The 20,030-nt window shown below is 38.0% G+C and overlaps 1 protein-coding gene across 2 annotated transcripts in view; it reads left to right on the plus strand.

The window, feature by feature from the left end:
• Positions 1-1,062: 1,062 nt before the first annotated feature.
• ABCD3 (ATP binding cassette subfamily D member 3) overlaps positions 1,063-20,030 on the plus strand; it is a 43,673-nt gene continuing 24,705 nt past the window's right edge. Inside the window, exons 1-5 of one of the 2 annotated variants that reach the window (XM_060773964.2) lie at positions 1,063-1,255; positions 15,113-15,146; positions 16,118-16,216; positions 18,151-18,239; positions 19,228-19,297. In XM_060773964.2, coding sequence (XP_060629947.2) covers positions 1,134-1,255; positions 15,113-15,146; positions 16,118-16,216; positions 18,151-18,239; positions 19,228-19,297 — 414 coding nt within the window. In that variant the 5' untranslated portion in view covers positions 1,063-1,133. The remainder of the gene's footprint in view (positions 1,256-15,112; positions 15,147-16,117; positions 16,217-18,150; positions 18,240-19,227; positions 19,298-20,030) is intronic. The other variant, XM_060773963.2, reaches the window with a different exon arrangement.

Below are 20,030 nucleotides of genomic sequence, written 5' to 3' on the forward strand. Positions count from 1 at the left end.
ATACTTTGTTTTTTTGTTTTTTACCAGGATGGTGAGGTCAGCCTCCAAAACTCTTGTCAGTCTGAATTTGGAAGTTCTAGAGTAGTTTGACGTACTCATTTTGTGTAACTTTTTCAGGCTTGTGATCCTATCAGTTTTGTTGTAGGCAGATGGTATCTGTGGCACAAGTTCCAATGGATCATCTGAGCAACGGTGTTATGCCTCTGCTTGTAGTCTGTCTGCGCGATCCTCTTGCAGCAGCTGAGGATGTGATCTGTTGTTTTGTCTGCTTCCTTGCAGAGTCTACACTTGGAATCAGTTGTGGACTTTTCAACTCTGGCTTTGATGGCATGGGTTCTAATTGCTTGATCTTGGGCTGCAAGAATCAGGCCTTCAATCTCCTTTTCCAAAGTAGTAGTAGTAGTAGTAGTTCTTCCTCTCCTTCTTCCACCTCTTCTTCTTCTTCCTTTTCTTCTTCTTCTTCCTCCTCCTCCTCCTCCTCCTCTTCTTCTTCATCTTCCTTCTCCTCTTCCTCTTCTTCCTTTCTTCCTCTTTTTCCCTTTCTTCTTTTTCTTCCTCTTCTTCCTCCTTCTTCCTCTTCTTCTTCCTCTTTTCCTCCTCCTCCTCCTCTCTTCCTCCTTCCTCCTCTTCTTCCTCTTTTTCCTTCCCATCTTCTTCTTCCTCTTCTTCCTCTTCTCCTCCTCCTCCTCTTCTTCCTCTTCTTCTTCCTTCTTCCTCTTTTTCCTTCTCATCTTCTTCTTCTTCTTTCTCTTTTCTTCTTCTTCTTCCTCTTCTTCCTTTCTTCTTCTTCTTCCTTCCCATCTTCTTCTTCCTCTTCTTCTTCTTCCTCTTCCTCTTCTTGTGTCCCATAGCACTGGCAGTAAAAGCAGCATTCTTGGTCCTGCTTTTTGCGCCTCTAATTCCCAGAATTCCCGGCCATTGGACAAGCTGGCGAGGGCTTATGGGAATTGGAGGCCCGAGCTGGTTGAAGAGGCCTGCCTTGGATCGTGGGCAAAGCAGAGGCAGGCGTGGGTTGGGCTCCTCCCCCTCCCTCCTTCCTCTGACAGGCCCCGCCTCCTTCCTCCCGGCGTCCTTTGCGCGGAGGCCAGTTCTTTCCCCGGTCGGCCGCTGTTGCCGTCGCCTTCGCCGCTGTCATGGCTGCCTACAGCAAGCTCCTCACGGCCCGAGCCACCACTATGGCCGGCGCTGCTGCCGCGGCCTACGCGGTGCTCTGCCTCCTCAATAAGAGGCGGAGGGCGGCCGCCTTGCTACATAGGTGAGTGAGTGAGGGGCCGAGGAGGAGGTCGAGGGGGCACCTGGACGGAGGGGGAAGATGAAGGCCCGCCCTTCTACCCCACAGCAGAGGCTTCAGGTCGCAAAACAGAGGGAGTCTCTGGTTTATATATGACTGGTGCCTCTAAGACAGGCATGGGCGAACTTGGGCCCTCCAGGTGTTTTGGACTTCAACTCCCACAATTCGCTGTTAGGAATTGTGGGAGTTGAAGTCCAAAACACCTGGAGGGCCCAAGTTCGCCCATACCTGCGCTGAGCCTTCTGTCACCTGAGGCATCCTCAACAGGTGCGCCTTCCCTCAGCTTGAGCATCCCTCATTTCGAAATGCTCCCACGAATGGCTGAGGCAGTGACATTGATGCTTCATTGGGCACAGGTTTTTGGCTTCATGCCCCCAAATTGTGAAACAGTACTAAAGCATACTACGTAACACAACCCCCCCCCCCCCCGGGTTAGTTATAAATGTCATTCCCTAATTGGCTGTCTTGTGAAAACATGGACAAAACTTTACCAGACTGCAAGAAACTTTTATTTTTGCGTGACATCCTGCCACACATTTTGCTCTCGTTTTGTATTGACTCCCATTGAGTTGCAACCAATTCAACATAAGTTTGTGGCAGCCACACAAATGAAGTTTCTGGAGTATAATAACTACTTTCTTTCTTTGATGTTTTATTTTCCTTTTATATAAAATCAGTTAGTACAATTGTGATACATTTATTATACAGTTAATGGCACAGTGGATTAAACAGCTGAACTGCTGAACTTGCTAACCTAAAGGTCAGCAGTTCAAATCCAGGGAGCGGGGTAAGCTCCCACTGTTAGCCCCAGCTTCTGCCAACCTAGCAGTTCGAAAACTTGTAAATGTGAGTAGATCAGTAGGTACCACTTCAGCTGTGTTCCATGCAGTCATGACCTTGGAGGTGTCTATGGACAACACCAGCTCTTCAGCTTAGAAATTGTGATGATCACCACCCCCCAGAGTTGGACGCAACGGGACTTAATATCAGGGGGAAACCTTTACCTTTGTCTTCTAGAGATATTGTTTCCTTTAATATCTACTACACATTCCACATTACAAGTGTCCTTTGTTTTATCTCTGTTTTGTATGTTTTAGTATATATTTTGTAAAGATACGTTTTGATATGTAACTTTTATGGAGGTACATTTTAGTGTATGTATTTGTAGTGTTTTTGCTATGCTTATCCATTTTAATTGTTTTGTAACCTGCCATGAGCCATGAGGAGAAGTGAGTAAGAAATAGTAGTAGTAGTAGTAATAGTAGTAGTAAAACATCATTAAAAGCATACAAAATCACAGGAGCTCCTGATGATCTTAAAAACCTTTTTTAAATGCCTGCCTAAATAAACAGGTTTTAACCTGCTGCCTGAAGGACAGCAGGGAGGGAGTCATTCTGTCAGGTGTAAGGTGTATAGGAAACATAATGATGTGTGTATTGACTTCCATCCCATCTCCAAGGTCCATCTATACCAGTGGTTCTCAACCTGTGAGTCCCCAGGTATTTTGGCCTACAACTCCCAGAAATCCCAGCCAGTTTACCAGCTGTTAGGATTTCTGGGAGTTGAAGGCCAAAACAACTGGGGACCCACAGGTTGAGAACCATTGATCTACACCAGTGGTTCTCAACCTGGGGTCCCCAGATGTTTTTGGCCTACAACTCCCAGAAATCCCAGCCAGTTGACCAGCTGGCTGGGATTTCTGGGAGTTGAAGGCCAAAAACATCTGGGGACCCAAGGTTGAGAACCACTGATCTACACTAACAAATTAATGCAGTGTGAGAAACCTTTTCATTGCCATGGCTAAATGTTATGGAATCCTAGGATTTTTCGTTTTACTGGGTCTTGAATCTTCTCTGCCAAAGAGTGCTGTTGCCTCACTAAACTATAACTCCTGGGATCTCGTAGCATTGAACCAAGGCAGGTACAGTGATGTCAAGTATTAGTTTCATGGTGTAGATTAGAGCTTTCCAAATATTTCATGTTGGTGACACATTATTTAGACACAAATCATTTCAAGACACAGTAATTCAGTTTTACTGGCAACTGAAGGTTAAATCAATCCCTTGTGAGAGATACAGACACATACATAAATGGTAATCTGAATAATGATATCTCATGAATACCTATGTAATGATATGTACAAATGTGCAAGAATTGAAACAATTTCTAAGTTTGTGTGACATATCTGCACACTGCAGCCGACACACAAATGTTTAGAAAGCTCTGGTGTAGATGGACCTCAAGATTTATCATGGTGTTCATACAGTAGACCAGGGGTCCTCAAACCTTTTACACCAAGGGCCAGGTCACAGTCCCTCAAACTGTTGGAGGACCGGATTATAATTTGAAAAAACATGAATAAATTCCTATGCACACTGCACATATCTTATTTGTAGTGCAAAAAACACTTTAAAACAATACAATAATTAAAATGAAGAACAATTTTATCAAACATAAACTTATTAGTATTTCAATGGGAAGTGTGGACCTGCTTTTGGATGATGAGATAGGATTGTTGTTCTTGTTATGTGCTTTCAAGTCATTTCAGACTTAGGTTGACCCTGAGCGAGGGCCAGGTATATGACCTTGGAGGGCTGTATTTGGTTCCCGGGCCTTAGTTTGAGGACCCCTGCAGTAGACTCTCAGTGAACTGGCTCCCATGAGGGTTGCTAGATTCTGAATATAGGAAGTTTCTGGTTGCTTCATTTACTATTAGAAATAGGTCCATCTTATAACAAAACCATACCACTGAATTGACTTGATATTAATGTGAAATACAGTAACTAAAAGCAAATTAAGACAAACTTAATGTAACATAGTTTTATGTGCTATTATAAAAGTAGCTTTGATTTTTTTACCAGTTGCTTGAGTTATAGTTAACTATCTACTGTATAAGATAGATTGGAAACATGCATGACGTTTGCATTTCGACTTGGGTTCCATCTCCAATTTATGTTGTTATGCACATATATACAAATATAGATATTACAAACCGTAAACAAATCCAAAATCCAACACACTTCTGGTCCCAAGAATTTCAGATAAGGGATACTCAGTCTGTTTTATTCTGTAAGTTGTGTTTGTTTTTCAACCACGTGTGATTTGAAACCAAGTGCTCTTAATATGTGGTGTTTAAGTGTAGGATGACCGGTTTAAATTCTCATTTGGCCTTGAAAAACCACTGGATAGCCTTGAGCAAGTCATACATTCTCATCCTCAGCCTGTGATGGGGTTACCTTAGGCTGAATCCACACTATAGAATTAATGCAGTTTGACACAACTTTACTGCCATGGCTCAATGCTATGGGATCATGAGAGTTGTAGTTTGGTGAGGTACCAGCCCTCTGGTGGAGAAGGCCAAGGGCCTTGTAACACTACAACTCCCACGATTCAATAACTTTGAGCCATAGCAGTTTAAGTGCTGCCAAACTGCATTAATTCTAGTGTAGATATACCCTTAGTGTTGGCATAAAGCAGAATGTGAAGGCACACAATATCAACAACTCCTAAATTCCATGCCTGCAAATGTTGTGTCACCAGATACTTTTGTAGCATCTATCAGATGTGTTTAATAGGACAAGATCATCATCATCATTCAACACTGGATGATTTGTAATCTTATATATGTTATGTAGATTAGGATGTTTACTTCCACTACTTTAATAACTGAAAGACAAACACTTAATAGGGTAGATGACTATTACCTCTTTCTGGAATGACTGAGTTTGAGACTAGTTTACTTAAGACAGGGTGCAGATCATATAGTTTTCCAGATGTTGTTTGACTGCAAGTCCCATGAGTCATGGCCATCTTAACCAGTGATGAAGAATGTTGGGAGATGTGGTTCAACAATTTCTGGGGGCTGGGGGTATTTGTCTCCCACCTTTATTCTAAGGGTACACCTACACTGTCAAGTTAATGCAGCTTGACACCACTTTAAGTGCCATGGCTGAAAGCTGTGGAAATCTGGGAGTTGTAGTTTCATCAGGCACTAGCACTCTTTGTCAGAGAGGACCTTACAAGACCTTATGAAAGTACTACTCCAATGAATCTGTAGCCTTGAGTCTTGACAGTTAAGATGGCATCAAACTGCATTAATTCAACGTGGTTGATGTACCCTACATCTATCTAGTAGCCATATGATTGTAAGAAAGATGTACTGAATAGCAGAAAGATGTTCCTCCATGCTTTGTCCTTCTGTTTAACTTGCAGAAGTGAGGAGTGTTTTTTCAAGTGATAGTACATAATAGTAATGAGTTAATGGGAGAGAACATGCAGTGTTCTTAGGGATTTTTTAAAAGGTGGTATCCCATATTTGTCTACTGAGTAACACTGAAATTTGCTCCAAAGTCTCCACCCTGTTCTCTAGAGAAAGGGAACAGTCATATTGACTATTGAAATAGCCAGGTGTCTTGTCTTTAAAATTACAATATAAGAATTTGATCATGATAAAACTATAGGATGTCAGATTTCCCAAGGTGAAAGTGGCACTTGACCTACAAATATAGAAGACAAGTGCATGAATGAGGGAGAGGAGTGAATCAGTTTTTTAAAAATCCCTGAAGGTGAATCAGGCTTTTCCTCCCTAAGAAGGACAGCTTAGGACAAGTATTTCACATTATTCAGCTTAAAAAAGCATCCCAAATGTTTGGAAGGGAAATGTATTTTTAGATAAATCGAGATTACTGTTGACATATGGCTTGCAAATCCACAGCTGTGATAATTAAGGCTGGAGTAATAGTTTGGGAACCTGTGTTTATGAAATACTTGCACCTACACAACATTAGGTTTCAGGGGTGTGCACCATCATAATCGTAGTGTGAGATCTAAAACACGAAATAGTTCAAAGTTTGTGATCCAGTTAAAGTAAAAGTTTGAAAGTATTTATAAATTGTATACTGTTTCAAGGTTATGTATCTTTCAAAAACCTGCATAGTGTAAGTCTGAGGTATTGTTAACTGGTAGGTATTCAACAACATTTAACTGGGTTTTGAAACACAATAGCAGCATTATTTTGAAACTGATGGTAAGACTTTGTATTTTTCAGCAGACTACCAAGAAATGAGCTGATACGTTTTATTACTTTTATTTGGAAACAGATTTCCTTTAGTCAGTAGTACTTTTGAAATGATCTAATAAAGAGATAAATGCTAACATGTACTGTACGTGCTCAGATATAACACATTAAGCGTGGTCAGAGAATTGTAATAAAGAAGTCTTTTCTTCACAGTCCAGTGCTAACCAGGTTTATTCAAGAGATGGGTTAGTTTCAAGTAAATATGCTTAGAATTATAACTTTTCTTGCAAGTATCTATCTTTTAAGTATTTATGCATGCTGGAGTGGGTGGTGGGTGAGGGAGGACACAATTTTTAGTGCATTAACATCCTAGATTATAAATATCTTATATGTCATCTAGGATCTATATCACTTTATATGATTCTACTACAGCTGGCTAACATAATGTGTGTATGTTCATAAACTAGCAACATTTGATGTTAAGGCATTAAGCCAAACCAAACTAATTCATTACTTTTTCTTTTTGTACAGTCAGAAATGTGAGGTGTGAGAGAAGTGACATTTTCTATCTAAATGAGAGGACTAATAGAATAGATGACTCTAGCTGAAAAGTAGATGGAATTTATTGTCAAATTATCAGCCTGTTGATTATAAAAATGAAGGTAGCTAGTAGTCTGCTGAAGGACTGTGTGGTCTTTTATAATACAAGCACATTTGAAGTGTTTGAAGAAGCTTTAATCTCTATTCAAGAGCCTGTTTGTCAGGTTGACCAGAGTACCAATGAGAATAATAAAAGCTGTGCAATCAGATGATATAGTCCGAAGTCCGAAGTAGGTTTTCGTTTAACTTGTTGACTCATCACCTTTTTAACCTTCAGTAACTAAGGCCCATTTACTTTTATAAGCTACTACATTTTTGTCTTTCATCGCCTGCAATGATGACTCGAATGTAGTGTTACTTCTAAAAGAAACTTTGCACACACTTTTTCTACCTGTATTATACAAAAAATGTTGCAAGTTAAACTATAACACTAGTTAGCTAATATTTTTTAGTATACAAGGAAAACTAGTAGCATCTCTGAGAATGAGAGAAAGAAATTTGTTGCATAAACTTTAACAGAATAAGGGTGCATCTATGCCGTAGAATGAATGCATTTGGACACCACTTTTAACTGCCATGGCTCCATGCTGTGGAATCGTGGAAGTTGTAGTTTTACAAGGTCTTTAGACTTCTCTGCCAAAAAGTATTAGTGCCTCATCAAACTACACTCCCATGATTCTATAGAATTGAGTCATGGCAGTTAAAGCGATGTCATACTGCATTAATTGTGCAATATAGATGCATCCTCATTCTACTTCATCATCTGGAAGCTTATACTAGAAAAGCTTGTGCTACAAATTTCTTTCTCTCTCAAATGCACTATATGATCCCTTTGCATACTGACACAGATTAGTAGAGCTATGTCTTATCATGGACATATCACTGCACAAGTATCTTGGGGACCAAGAATGTGAACAATATGATTATTTTTGTAATGTGGAAAGGTTAGTGTAAGTAGTTCACCTTGGTGTTGAGAGAATTTTATTTTCTATTTCCAGTCAGAATTCCCATTCTGATATAAATACTGACTTCATCTACTCAGGCTTACCAAGCCCTCTGAAATCCACAGGGCATAATACAGTTAAAACACTTCAGCATAAAATATATACCTATATATAATATATACACCATGACAAAATAACATGTATTAAAATTCATAGTGGAAGGATTAAAATACAATACAAATACGTATATTAAAATACAAATAACTCGAATGCAATGGGACTGGCGTGCAATGAGTAATATTTATCAGATTTATATGTCCATGTTGGCATTTGTATTAATTGGTAATTTTGAAAAAAATATATGCATGCATTTTAATGGTAATAAATAATTGATAGTTCTGCTGATCTGCTGCTTTTCGGCACCGTTTCTGAGAAGGGGAGGAGTGATTTCAACCTTGCAGTCCCACCATGTGTCTTCAAAATCTGTGAAACTTTTCTAAGCATAGATATTTGAGCAATAAAGAAGATGGCATGAGAATGGAAAAAGTATACATGTGTGCAACCCTACCGATTCCATGAGTTTACTCCAGTGTGACTTCTCTGTAGGATTCAGGCCTAAGTATAAAACACTGGCTTTTATTGCATGCCAGAGCATTTGTCTTTCTGCCCCGCAGCTCTTTTAAATTAGGTCGGTCTTAGGGAGTTTAGCAGACATATAGTTTATAGGACCAGAGCAAAATACAGAATGTATATTGAGATGGGTGTGGAATAGAGGGGGAAACAGGAATTAGACAGAGAACCTTTTTTCTATGGAAAAAAATAACATAGAAAAGCCGGTAGTGGCATGTGCTACAGGGAACTTAGTTGGGAAATTAAAGAGTAGAAATTAAAGAGTAGGGATTTAGTAGTTGATGGAGCCAGTGAGAAGACTTGGGTAAGTGGAAAGTGCTAATGTGACACATTGAAATAAGACAACAACTTACATTTTGTAAACATTTACTGTGCTCGCCCCCCTGTTGGTGACATAAGTATAAGCACACAAAATGTTTTGTCATGTTGGGTTCCCTTAAGATGCTGCAAATAGTGCAAAGAAAGGACCTCTAAAACACTCTAGACCTGGCTTGTTTGTTCTAAATTATCTTCATCTTTTCCAATACTTTTAAATGTTTGGTGTTTTGTATTTATTTTATTGCTTCAGTGATATCTTATTAAACACTATGAGATTTCCTATCAAATGGTGATATAAAAATTAAACTATATATTTGGCTTGGCTTACTAGCAACGCCCCCCTCTGTTTGCTAGCAACCTACCCTTTCTCTATTCTGTTGAGCTACAAAAGGATATTTGTACTGGATAGGAGAGGATATGAAATGACTGATGTCTTATCTCATGAGAACTTAGCAAAATGCTATCTTTGACACAGAAAGCGTAAAACAAGATTGGGATGTTTTCTCACTTGTGCCATGATTTAAGAGAGGGAAAGAAATCCCATGATGTTGTGGTTTGAATGTAGCTCAAGGTTTAAATCCCTTCTCAGCCACGGAAACCTGTTGGGTGGCCTTGGGCAAATCATGTTATCTCAGTGTCTGAGGAAAGCAAAGGCAAAACCTCTCCGAAAAAACCTTGCTAAGGAAACTTAAATTATGGGGTCGCCTTAGAGTTGCTGTAAGTCAGAAATGTTGTTGTTTTATGAAGACATAAAACAACAACTGCAAGAAAAGAAATGTCAGAATCATAGTCTATAAATTGAAGATCAAATTGTAGCTTAGGGGGACTAAAGTGTGTTGCCTTTAGAGGAAAGAGACACTTGTCACTTATGTCTTGCTTTTGGGAAAGGTCAGGTGTTGGCTTTGACAAATATTTTCAGTCTTAGAGCAAAGCTGCCCTGACAGCGTTTGGTGAGCTTTTATTACTGGAGTATGTGGGTGTTGAAACAATGAGGCAAGTGCAGATAGGTTTATTCGCCTTGCTCATACTGAGATGAATGCTGTATGATTTATAAAGTGATGAAATAGTTTTATGATGTTATAGTACTTGAGTCATGCTTACCACTTTAGCCCATAGGAGTTAGAAAACTAGATGAAAGGTGAGGCCAATTAAGGTATGTTGAGAAATCCTGTAGCAACAGTGTTCTGTTTAGCAGCATTAGATTGTACAGTACTTGAATTCTTACAGGCTACATACTTCTAGAGCTTTCCATGATAATAGGCCTTTTCTTATAAGTTTTCATGTTTTTCATACAAAATTTCGCCAGGTAAACAAACAAACAAGCCAACCATACTGAAAGCTTCTAAGTGTTACAAGGTTGGGAATGTCAAAGCTGTTGCAATCAAAAATATATGGCATCCAGATAAATGGATAAAGCACAGTAAATTCAGGCAACTTGAAATAAAGTGGGCTTTTAAAAATCAATCAGACATAGCCAATTTTATTGCCTGAGGCAGAGCAACAAATGGTTCCCTCTTTTCCCAAGTCAAACGACAGTACTCAAGGCTAGCCAGCTTATTTGAGTACTTGCGGCAAAAATCCCACATGTACCTGGCTCCCAGAATAAAAAGTGCCATAAATTTATGTGACTTTTCACTGCCATTTTGTGTGGCACCCCAAATCCACTGCTTGAGATAGTTGACACACTTTCACTAAGAATGGTTATGATGCTGCTGTCATTGCAAGAAACAGGGGAACTGTCCATATACTAAAGCCATTGAAAACCAAGACAGGTGTTCTCATAAAATGCACACTAATTTGATAGGATGCATATCCATCCCCCCCCCCCTTTAAGAACACACCCCAAAATCAATCCCCCCAGCCTTCCTCTCTCTAGCAATAGGAAGGTGCTTGGTGTTTCAGGAAAGTATATAAGCAGTCCCTGAAAACAACCAAATTTTCCCCTGATGTTTTGCCTGCATCAGTGGCTGGCATCTTCAGAAGATGAACTTTATCTTGGTTTCTTTCAGCCAGTATTGCGTTTAGACATTGAGTTTCTGGGCCAGTAACTCGATCCTTTGTAGCACACAGCAGTGAAAAGTACTTCTGCATTTTATCCTTTTTACAGTCTCTCCCAAAAGACTATCATGAGACTTAACCAGCGCAAAGAACTTAACTTTATACAATGGCCTACTGTGTGCTACTTTTGCTTAATGCTACCTAAAAGATATGAAGTTGTAGTCCAAAAATTGTATTATTCAGTGAAAAGACCAGTAGAGAAAATAAAGAGATTAAACTGTTAGATTTCTAATCATAAATCTGTCTGATTATATTAATGCCTGAAACTTTTCAGTTGCACAATAGCTAGTTAAAAACCTTTTGAACAACTAAACATTCTCCCAGTGAAGTAGGCCACCTGAATGTTTTGAATTCAAGTATTTATAAACTGCAAATGGAGGCCCAATTCCTATTGTTAGTTCAATTTAGTTAGATGCACTGAATCAGTAGTAATATGATAAGTCAACGCTTACTTAGATTCTATTGATCTAATGGGTCTACATTATTTGAAACTAACAATAGAATTTCAGTCTGAAAGAGCTTCTAACAGTCAGACCCTTGTTTTCTCATGTCGAGCTTATTCTTATTTGATCCATTCATCCATCTTACTGTATATACTCAGTGATAGTTGAAGGAAGGTTTTTGGGGCTAACATTATTAATCTTGATATAATCCATGGATATGTCAAGGATCATTCCTCAGAGAGGGGGAAAAGTGCTAGTACCATGTCAAGGGGCCAACCGCCCCAAGCCACCCACCACCATTTCCCAACCCAGGCATTCAATAAGGTCTGAAAAAATATGACAAAAGTAGAGTTAATGCTTATTTTTTATTCTCTCAGGACAGACAAAGCTCTTGTCTTTTGTCACTCTGTTACTCAGAGAAGGGCATAGTTCTTTTTTATATACCCGTATTTACTCGAATCTAGTGCATCAACAATTGTAATGCGCACCTGAATTTTGAGGTGCATATGACCAAAAAATTTTTTTTTGTATCAGGAGCGACTTGAGAAACTGCAAGTCACTTCTGGTGTGAGAGAATTGGCTATCTGCAAGGACGTTGCCCAGGGGATGCCCGGATGTTTTTGATGTTTTACCATCCCTGTGGGAGGCTTCTCTCATGTCCCTGAATGGTGAGCAGGAGCTGACAGAGGGAGCTCATCCACGCTCCCCCCAGATTCAAACCTCTGACCTGTCATTCTTCAGTCCTTCTGACACAAGGGTTTAACCCATTGCATCACTGGGAGCTCCTGAATTTCATTTTTTTAAACTAAAAAAAATGAAATTGGCAGAGAAGCAAGAAGTGTCACCCTTCTGCCAATTGAAAGGAGGGAGGGGGATTCCCTTCTCCTTAGTGGCTGGTGAACTCACCAGTTTGGTTTGGGAAGACACGCCAATCTTCCATTCAGGGCTTGAATGAGGGGAGTTGGGAAGCCGGCAACTCTCTATCCAGCGGAGGCAGGCAAGTTCACTAGCCTCAGCTTGATAGCAGGACACGGGCAACTTTTGGCGCATGATTCATATGGCTAATTGAATAAGCTTTATTTAATTGTATGATAACATGTTTACAACAGTTCTCATATTTTAGTGTATTTTTTGGTTAGAGTCTTAGATAAATTATTTTGGAGCCAAGATCTCTTCAGAACGTTATAGTGAGGAGTGAAAAATATCTGATGGATCACAGAGTCCCTGGGAAGAGAGTCAAACATTGTCTGGCTGAGAACCAAAGCATGCCACAAGTCAATCTGTAGACACAGTCAAATTTGTAGAACTATCTTCCTAGGTGAAAGGTAACATATTACCTTATTACATCGCCTTTGAACTTTATCCCTGTTATAAGTATACTGCTTGAATAAAAAAATGTGTGAAAGCAACTAGAAGTATATACAGGCTTCAATTTTTATTTTCATTAATATTTTGGGTCATAAATTAGATTTGTATAATAAGCAGACAAGAAAGAGAATTGAATTATTTCTGCGTGATTTTTTTTCACACCTGAGATCATACCTTGCAGCTTCCCAGCCTAGCAATGCAAACAGTGGTAACCATAGCTCCATGTCTCCCTTTTTTCTTTAATTTGGAGAAAGAAGGAGAGGGAATGCCTCTTATTTGCTTATCCTTCCTATTCCAGAAATCAGGTGAGAGGAGAAGGAAGAAGAGAGCAATGGCCACAAAGACAATGGCCAGAAATGATCTGCCAAAATTAACCTCCTGAAAAATCAAGCCCAAAAAGGAGCTGTAAGAAGAATTAGCCCCTATGCCTGCCAGCTTCTGGATAGAAATTACTGGGTGTAGGATGACTGAAGAAAGCCTTCCTTCACTAAAGAGATTTTTGGGATTGTTGATGAAAACTCACAAGTGTTCTTAGTTGTGGATCTATCATCATCTTCTGTCCTCCTTTTGGTTTTGGGAAAGGGGAAGATGACATTACAACAGATGCAAAGGTCATATTCAGATGAAATGTTTTGGTACTCACATTGGATCTCACCAACATCCAGGCCTCACCTTCCTTTTAGACATATTCCAGTTTCTTGAAGTTTGCTTTAGGGCCCTGGTATGCATGCAAACTTTTTCTGAATTTTGGTAAAATATACCATTGTATTCTGTGTTGCTTCATAGATTCAATTATATAGCTTTACTTTTTACTAAACAGTTACATTTTGATTAAATGGCAGTGGTAGATCTGTTTTTCTCAGCACATTGTAGGTGTGAAGTTTAGTAAAATATACCATTGTATTCTGTGTTGCTTCAAAGATTAAATTATATAGCTTTACTTTTACTAAATAGTTACATTTTGATTAAATGGCAGTGGTAGATCTGTTTTTCTCAGCACATTGTAGGTAACATTTCCAGAAAATGCTGTGAACTAGCTGTACACCTACTAATTCAAGTTAGAGCATTTACTAAGTGTTCAAGTGTACACATTTTACATGTCAGGATGGAACTATTTTTCCAGGTTGGTTGCTCAGCCAAATTTCAGATTTAGCAGAATTGCAAAATTGCCCCAGGCAAGAATTTTGAAAGTCACAGAAGGCAATTAAATGCAGAACTGTGAGAACTCCTGAAAAATTTCACAATTCTCTTTCTCCTCATTATTCTTCACCTGATGTGGTGCTGTATTTCCCCTCCTCCTAAACATAATTGTGTAAGATCAGAATTTGAAAAAGTTATTTTATAAATTCACCAACTCCTAAAATCTCCCAGATATTATGGATCATTTGTCAAAGGCTTATTTAATGCTTTGGTTCTAGTTACAATGACAATCTTATTCCAAAATCAATGATTTGTGCCAGCCAGTATTGTACAGTACTGTTGGATATCTGTCTATCTGTATGTATTTTTTGTGTATACATGCACACATATTTACTTGTTTACAATTTCCAGATTGTATTAATTGTACCTGTCTTATTAAAAAAGCATTCAGCATGACGTTTCGCTTCCAGATTCCACTAATTCCTTAGATTTCTTGCTTAATTAGGCATCATGCATTGAAATTCCACTTCAGATGTTTAATCTCACTACATGGGAAAAGCAGTGCTCTTTTTAGCCGCATTTGGTATTGGAGTCACATTTCTGCTCTGTTTTCTGTGTGTAAAGCTCACTATATATATGCAGTGTGTGAAGGAAGCAAATACATTAAAATAAAGTGAAATACTTTGATTGAATTGTTATCCTTTTATTCTGTTCTCTTTTGTAATAACTGGGTGAGTCACTTCCTGAATATCCATCTTTAAATAAATTCCAAGGCATTCATCAAAATCTTCTTAGAATGTGCAACTTACACCAAGATGGCAGAAATAATGATACATACAGAAAAGGTGGTGGTAGAATATTTGGCTACAATTGTCTACTAGGATATATTGTAGTCTGGAAGTGTATGTATATGATAAAAGCAATAGTGACACTGTTACCTATGCTTAGAAGAGATGGCATGAATTTACATAAAATATTTTCTTTGTAATCAAAGAGCTCATTATGTGATAGCTAAAGATTATCACCTTTCTGATATGTGGCAATTACATTGTTTTGTAGTTCTCAGTTTAATGATTATGTAATTGGATTTTCCTATCAGCGCAGAAGTGTTGCTCCACACCAGCATCTGAATATAGCACACTATCTTCTGGTTTCATCTTGATCTTTTAAAACTTTCACTTTTATATGCTCTAAAGAAGCTGTTTTGGGCTTTAAGCTTTTTGTTCGTTATCTTGTGACAAACTCTTCACCAGGACTATAAAGAAATAGTTGATTAAAAATATTAAAACATCTCTATTTTCAGAAAGAAAAGTGGGGAAACCTTGCCAGGCAATGAGGTGGGTATTACTCAATATCATCGCCACCACCATTTATTTATATAGTGCTATTATTGTACATAGTGCTTTATGTGTAAAAGATCAACAAATGTGTTCCCTCCCTCAGGCTAACAATCTAATTAAGACATGACATGAACAGAAAAGGAGATGGTAGTGTGGGAGTGGGTTGAAAAGATAAAAGATAAAATGCAGAGCATTCAGTTGCTCAAGTCTAGACTTCCTACATAACATTTTAGTTATTTGAAGTGCTAAGAGTGTTCAGTAGAGTACAAATTATTCTTGAAGGATGATTAATAATAATAATAATAATAATAATAATAATATAAAAAACTTTGTTTATACTCCGCCACCATCTCCCCAAGAGGACTCGGGGTGGCTAACATGAGGCCAAGCCCAAGAATTTCAATAAGCAAAGTAAAACAACAGATAATAACATCAAATCAAATGCAAACAATAACAAAATAATACAATAGGGTAAACACGGGATATAAAATAAATAAAAGAATTGAACACAGTGGGCTGGGCCAAACGCAAGGGGTAAAATTATAAAACCCTGGGTGAGATAGTTAAATAGAGTAGTGTATCTGGTGGGAAATTCAGATGGGACAAATGATGGGGTTGATTTTCATTGGGGGATGAGATAAAGTACATCAAAAGGACAAATTTGTACTGGGACAGTCATGGTATGGGGATTTGTTGTTCATTCTTCAAAGGACTGATCTCGGTTTCTTTAAACATTGGCAAAATGCAGTATCTAAGCTCTCTAATCAATATAGGTAGCTTGTCTACACAGTCTATTTAACATCTAGGACTTGTCTACCTTGATTTTAAAAAGATCTTACTCATCTCAAAGGTGCCTTGATAATTAATAGAGGTAATTAATATTCCGTATTGTAATATTCTATGGTTGGTTAACAAAAATAGCTTTCAAATATAAAAAGCAACATCTTGTGTAATCTTTTACAATGCAGAAAGAAGTCAAAAAAGAGCGAGCTGTAGTAGACAGAGTATTTTTTGCAAGAATTTGTCAGATCCTGAAAGTTATGGTCCCCAGAGCATTTTGTAAAGAGGTAAGTTTCAAAATATGATTATTGTGTAATTATGTTGTTTTTGTTTGTCATTACAATCCTAGAAATGTCATTTTCAAATTTCATTTGTGCCAGCCTATTTCCATACATTATTTTAAGTTAGCCATGTGTAATCCGACTCAGGTTACGTATCAAGTTACTCTGATCATTTCAAAACTGAAAAGCATACAATGTAACACATAATGGGCACTTCACTATCTTTGGGGTTTTTCCAGGAAAGTGGAAAAAATGCAAATAAACCCATTTTTTTAACCCGAGAAAACATCTCTCTAGAAATCTCAAGGACCTTTAGGTCCTTCTGCAGGAAGCTGACTATAGAAGCATGCTAGAGGACTACTAATGCCCAAAGAAATTGTGTTCTCTCTAGAAATCTCTTATGTCTTACAGTGCAACTCTGTGGTCAGCATCCAGCAGAAATTGACCATATTTGCAACCAAATGAAGACTCTTGAGAGCAGCCAATGAAAAGTCCTGTCTTATGTGGCCATAAGTAGGAGGATAGAAATCATAATAATGGATTATTATCACTTCTTTTTAACAGTTAGCTCGTCAGGCTGTTTTTCCCTGTTCACCAATTTCTTGATTTTGTTTTATTTCTGTCCTTCCTCTGTGCTAAGATTGGGTGCAAGCTGGTTTTTTTCAGAAAGAGCAGTAAGACACAATAAGTTATTACACATGAAAATACAAATTACATTATGCTAATTAAAAAGATTGATCCAGTTAAAACACTGGGCTGTATGGACATGTTCCAGATCTCTCCTGATGTTTCACTCACATCTCTGGCAGGCATCCTTAGAGGTTGTGAGATATATTGGAAACTAAGCCAGGGAGGTTTATATATCTGTGGAAGGTCCAGGGTGGGTGAAAGAGCTGCTTTCTGTTGGAGGCAAGTGTTAAAACCAGTTAAAACACTTTTAAAATAGCATACAAATAATACATAAGAATAAAAAAGGCAGAACCAGTGTGGTGTAGTGGTTTGAATATTTTGTTATGACTCTTGAGACCAGGTTTGAAATCCCCATTCGTGGAAACCCACAGGGTGACCTTGGGCAAGTCACGCTCCTTCAACTTCAGAGGAATGCAAAGGTGAATTGCCCCTAAAAAAATCCTTTCCAGAAAACCCCATGATATGTTTGCTTTATCATCTTTAAGTTGAAAATGACTTGAGGACATACCACTGTAAAAAAATATGAAGACTCAATATACCCATCTTCAAACCTCTGATGGTAATAAGTTAGAGATTTAGAGATGGTTACTAGAAGAAAATGGAAACCAGTGAAGGTGATTTGAATAGTTTGTTCCATATTAGAAGTTCTAATTAGAACACCTACACTGCATTTTTACCAACTAAGGTTTTGAGGTGGGCCTTATTTAGAATAAGTTGCAATCTAGTTTGGATATTGCTAGTGGACATGTGTCACTCTAAGTATTCTTTTGTTGTTGTGGTGTGGCCTAATTAAATGAGTGTATATGTTATTTATACATTTCCTTGAGTTCTGGAAGGGAAGGGAGAGAACACATTCTTTGGGGAAACGGTTGCATTAAGCTATTTCTGCTGAAGAAGTAAAAAGGAAGGGCTTAATATTTAGCATAACTTACAGATTGTTGTTGCTCATTCCTGTCCCATTTGCAAATTGGCAGGGTATAGAACATTACTGAGTGGTGGAAATAATATGTTGATGAGCTTCTTTGTTTGTGCAGGTGGATTACAGCCATCTCCATCTTATAGACATGAAAAAGAGCTGGGACTGTGTCTGCTATAAATTTCATGCCAAAGGCTGGCTGAAATTTATATGCAAAATGAATGAAAACTAGATTTTTACCTAACCTTTGTGGTTGTTCTGGGTTTTCTTTTGTGGAATATCCTAAAGAAAAATACCATCTCTAAATAGTATCGCCTTACTTCACTTATTTTAGACAGGTTATTTGGTACTTATTGCCATGATGTTGATACTTCGCACATATTGTGACATTTGGATGATTCAGAATGGAACAGTTATTGAGAGGTAAGTGTTAGAAGTGACTTTTCCACCACTGATTTGCTGTGGGGTTAGAAAATGATTGTGATCTGTAGAAAGAAAGGTTGCATCCAGATAACTGATATTTAAGATGTTAATGTTTCAGCTCACGTGCCACAGGAAGCCTTTGTCTTCTCCTCTTGTGTAGCTGTCTGAAGGAGAAACATTCACATTTGAACTTTGACTTCTATTTCTAACTATAGCTAGATATTAGTGTATTTTCACTTACTGTAATTTACACACAGTTCTCCTGGTTCATGTCAGGTAGAACACTTTAATTTAAAAATCAAAGCAGAAACTTGCAGTCCCCTTACATCAAGAAAAGCAGGAGCGCTTGAATTTGAAGCTAATTTTATCTCATTAAGTTCAGTGCACAGCCATTGGTATGCAATGGTCACAAATTGAAGGTGGATGCAAGAGAAAGATTAATAATACCATTAAGCAGTGCATGAAAAAGAAAAACATATCTGCTCGTGGTCACATTTTATTTGCTATACGAAACATAATACATTATATTTTATCAATTTTATTTGGAGTCTAGTCATACTGTACAATCCAAACTCTAAAAACTTGTGGGCAGCCTTGTTATTCATCAAATTAATCTGTGATTTAAAAAGACAAGAAAGCATGTTTATGCTTTATAAAAGGAATAAGTACTCTTTGAAATTGCACTTTTTTCTTCTGAGTTCCATTTTTTTAAAGTTTATTTAAAAGAATAATTTTTTAAACACCTTGTTTTGGATCTCTGTTTTGAATTTCATACTTTATTTGTGTATTCTGGCTAAAATAATTTGTGTGCTAGAGTATATTTTTATTTGTTGTCTTACACATTCTGTTCTATATTGAAGTGAGTTGTCTTATGATATTGAAGTTGTATGTTATAGTGATTTTCTTAAAATGTATGTACTGCAAAGTTATCAACTAGAAACTACACAGTAGTTAAGTTGTTAAATTGTGTGTATTTCTTTTCTTGCAGTGCAATCGTAAGCAGGGATCTGTCGCTATTCAAGAAATTCTTTATTAAATTTGTAGTTTCCATTCCACTGGTAAACAGATATTGTAAATATTAGCATGCATCTATTACATTTATGCTCATAACTGATGCATAACTGAAGCAATTTGCTTTTTATCTCCAGTGGTTTGTGGCTTCACAGATTTAGTTTGAGCTGTGTCAACTAAATTGGACAATCTATAGTACTCCTCTTTCATTTTCACCTTAATTGCTTCAGAATGTATATTCTTACAGTTGAACTGGATGCTTTTGGTGATCTTCGCTGTTGCTTTCCTGTCTCTTTGAAAGAAAACCTTTTGCTTAGGTTGCTAGCTCTGCTCCTTCACATTTTAAATCTAGTTATTGCCAACCTGTCAACTTTCATGTTCTTTTTTAAAGTTCCTGTCATGATAATTTGATCTGTTCATCCTGATCTGAACCCCTCACCTGTTTTTATTTTTGGGTACCACTCTTGATAATTTTAACTTTCTTTGTTCATAGTAGCCCCTTTTAGCAAAATGGCTATGCCCACTGGGCTTAATGGTTTTTATTTCTTCCAAAGAGCACGGGGCAGCTTCATAAAGTGGTAGTCCCCTGCAACACTCTGCTATCCTTCTGCTACATTTAACTTAACTGATGTCCTGATGTCCTTATGATATTTGTTTTGTTCTAGTACAGTGGTTCTCAACCTGTGGGTCTCTAGATGTTTTGGGCTTCAACTCCCAGATAGCCTAACAGCTGGTAAACTGGCTGGGATTTCTGGGAGTTGTAGGCCAAAACACCTGGGG

Source organism: Anolis sagrei, chromosome 4 (genome assembly GCF_037176765.1).
Source record: "Anolis sagrei isolate rAnoSag1 chromosome 4, rAnoSag1.mat, whole genome shotgun sequence".
NCBI lineage: Eukaryota > Metazoa > Chordata > Lepidosauria > Squamata > Dactyloidae > Anolis > Anolis sagrei.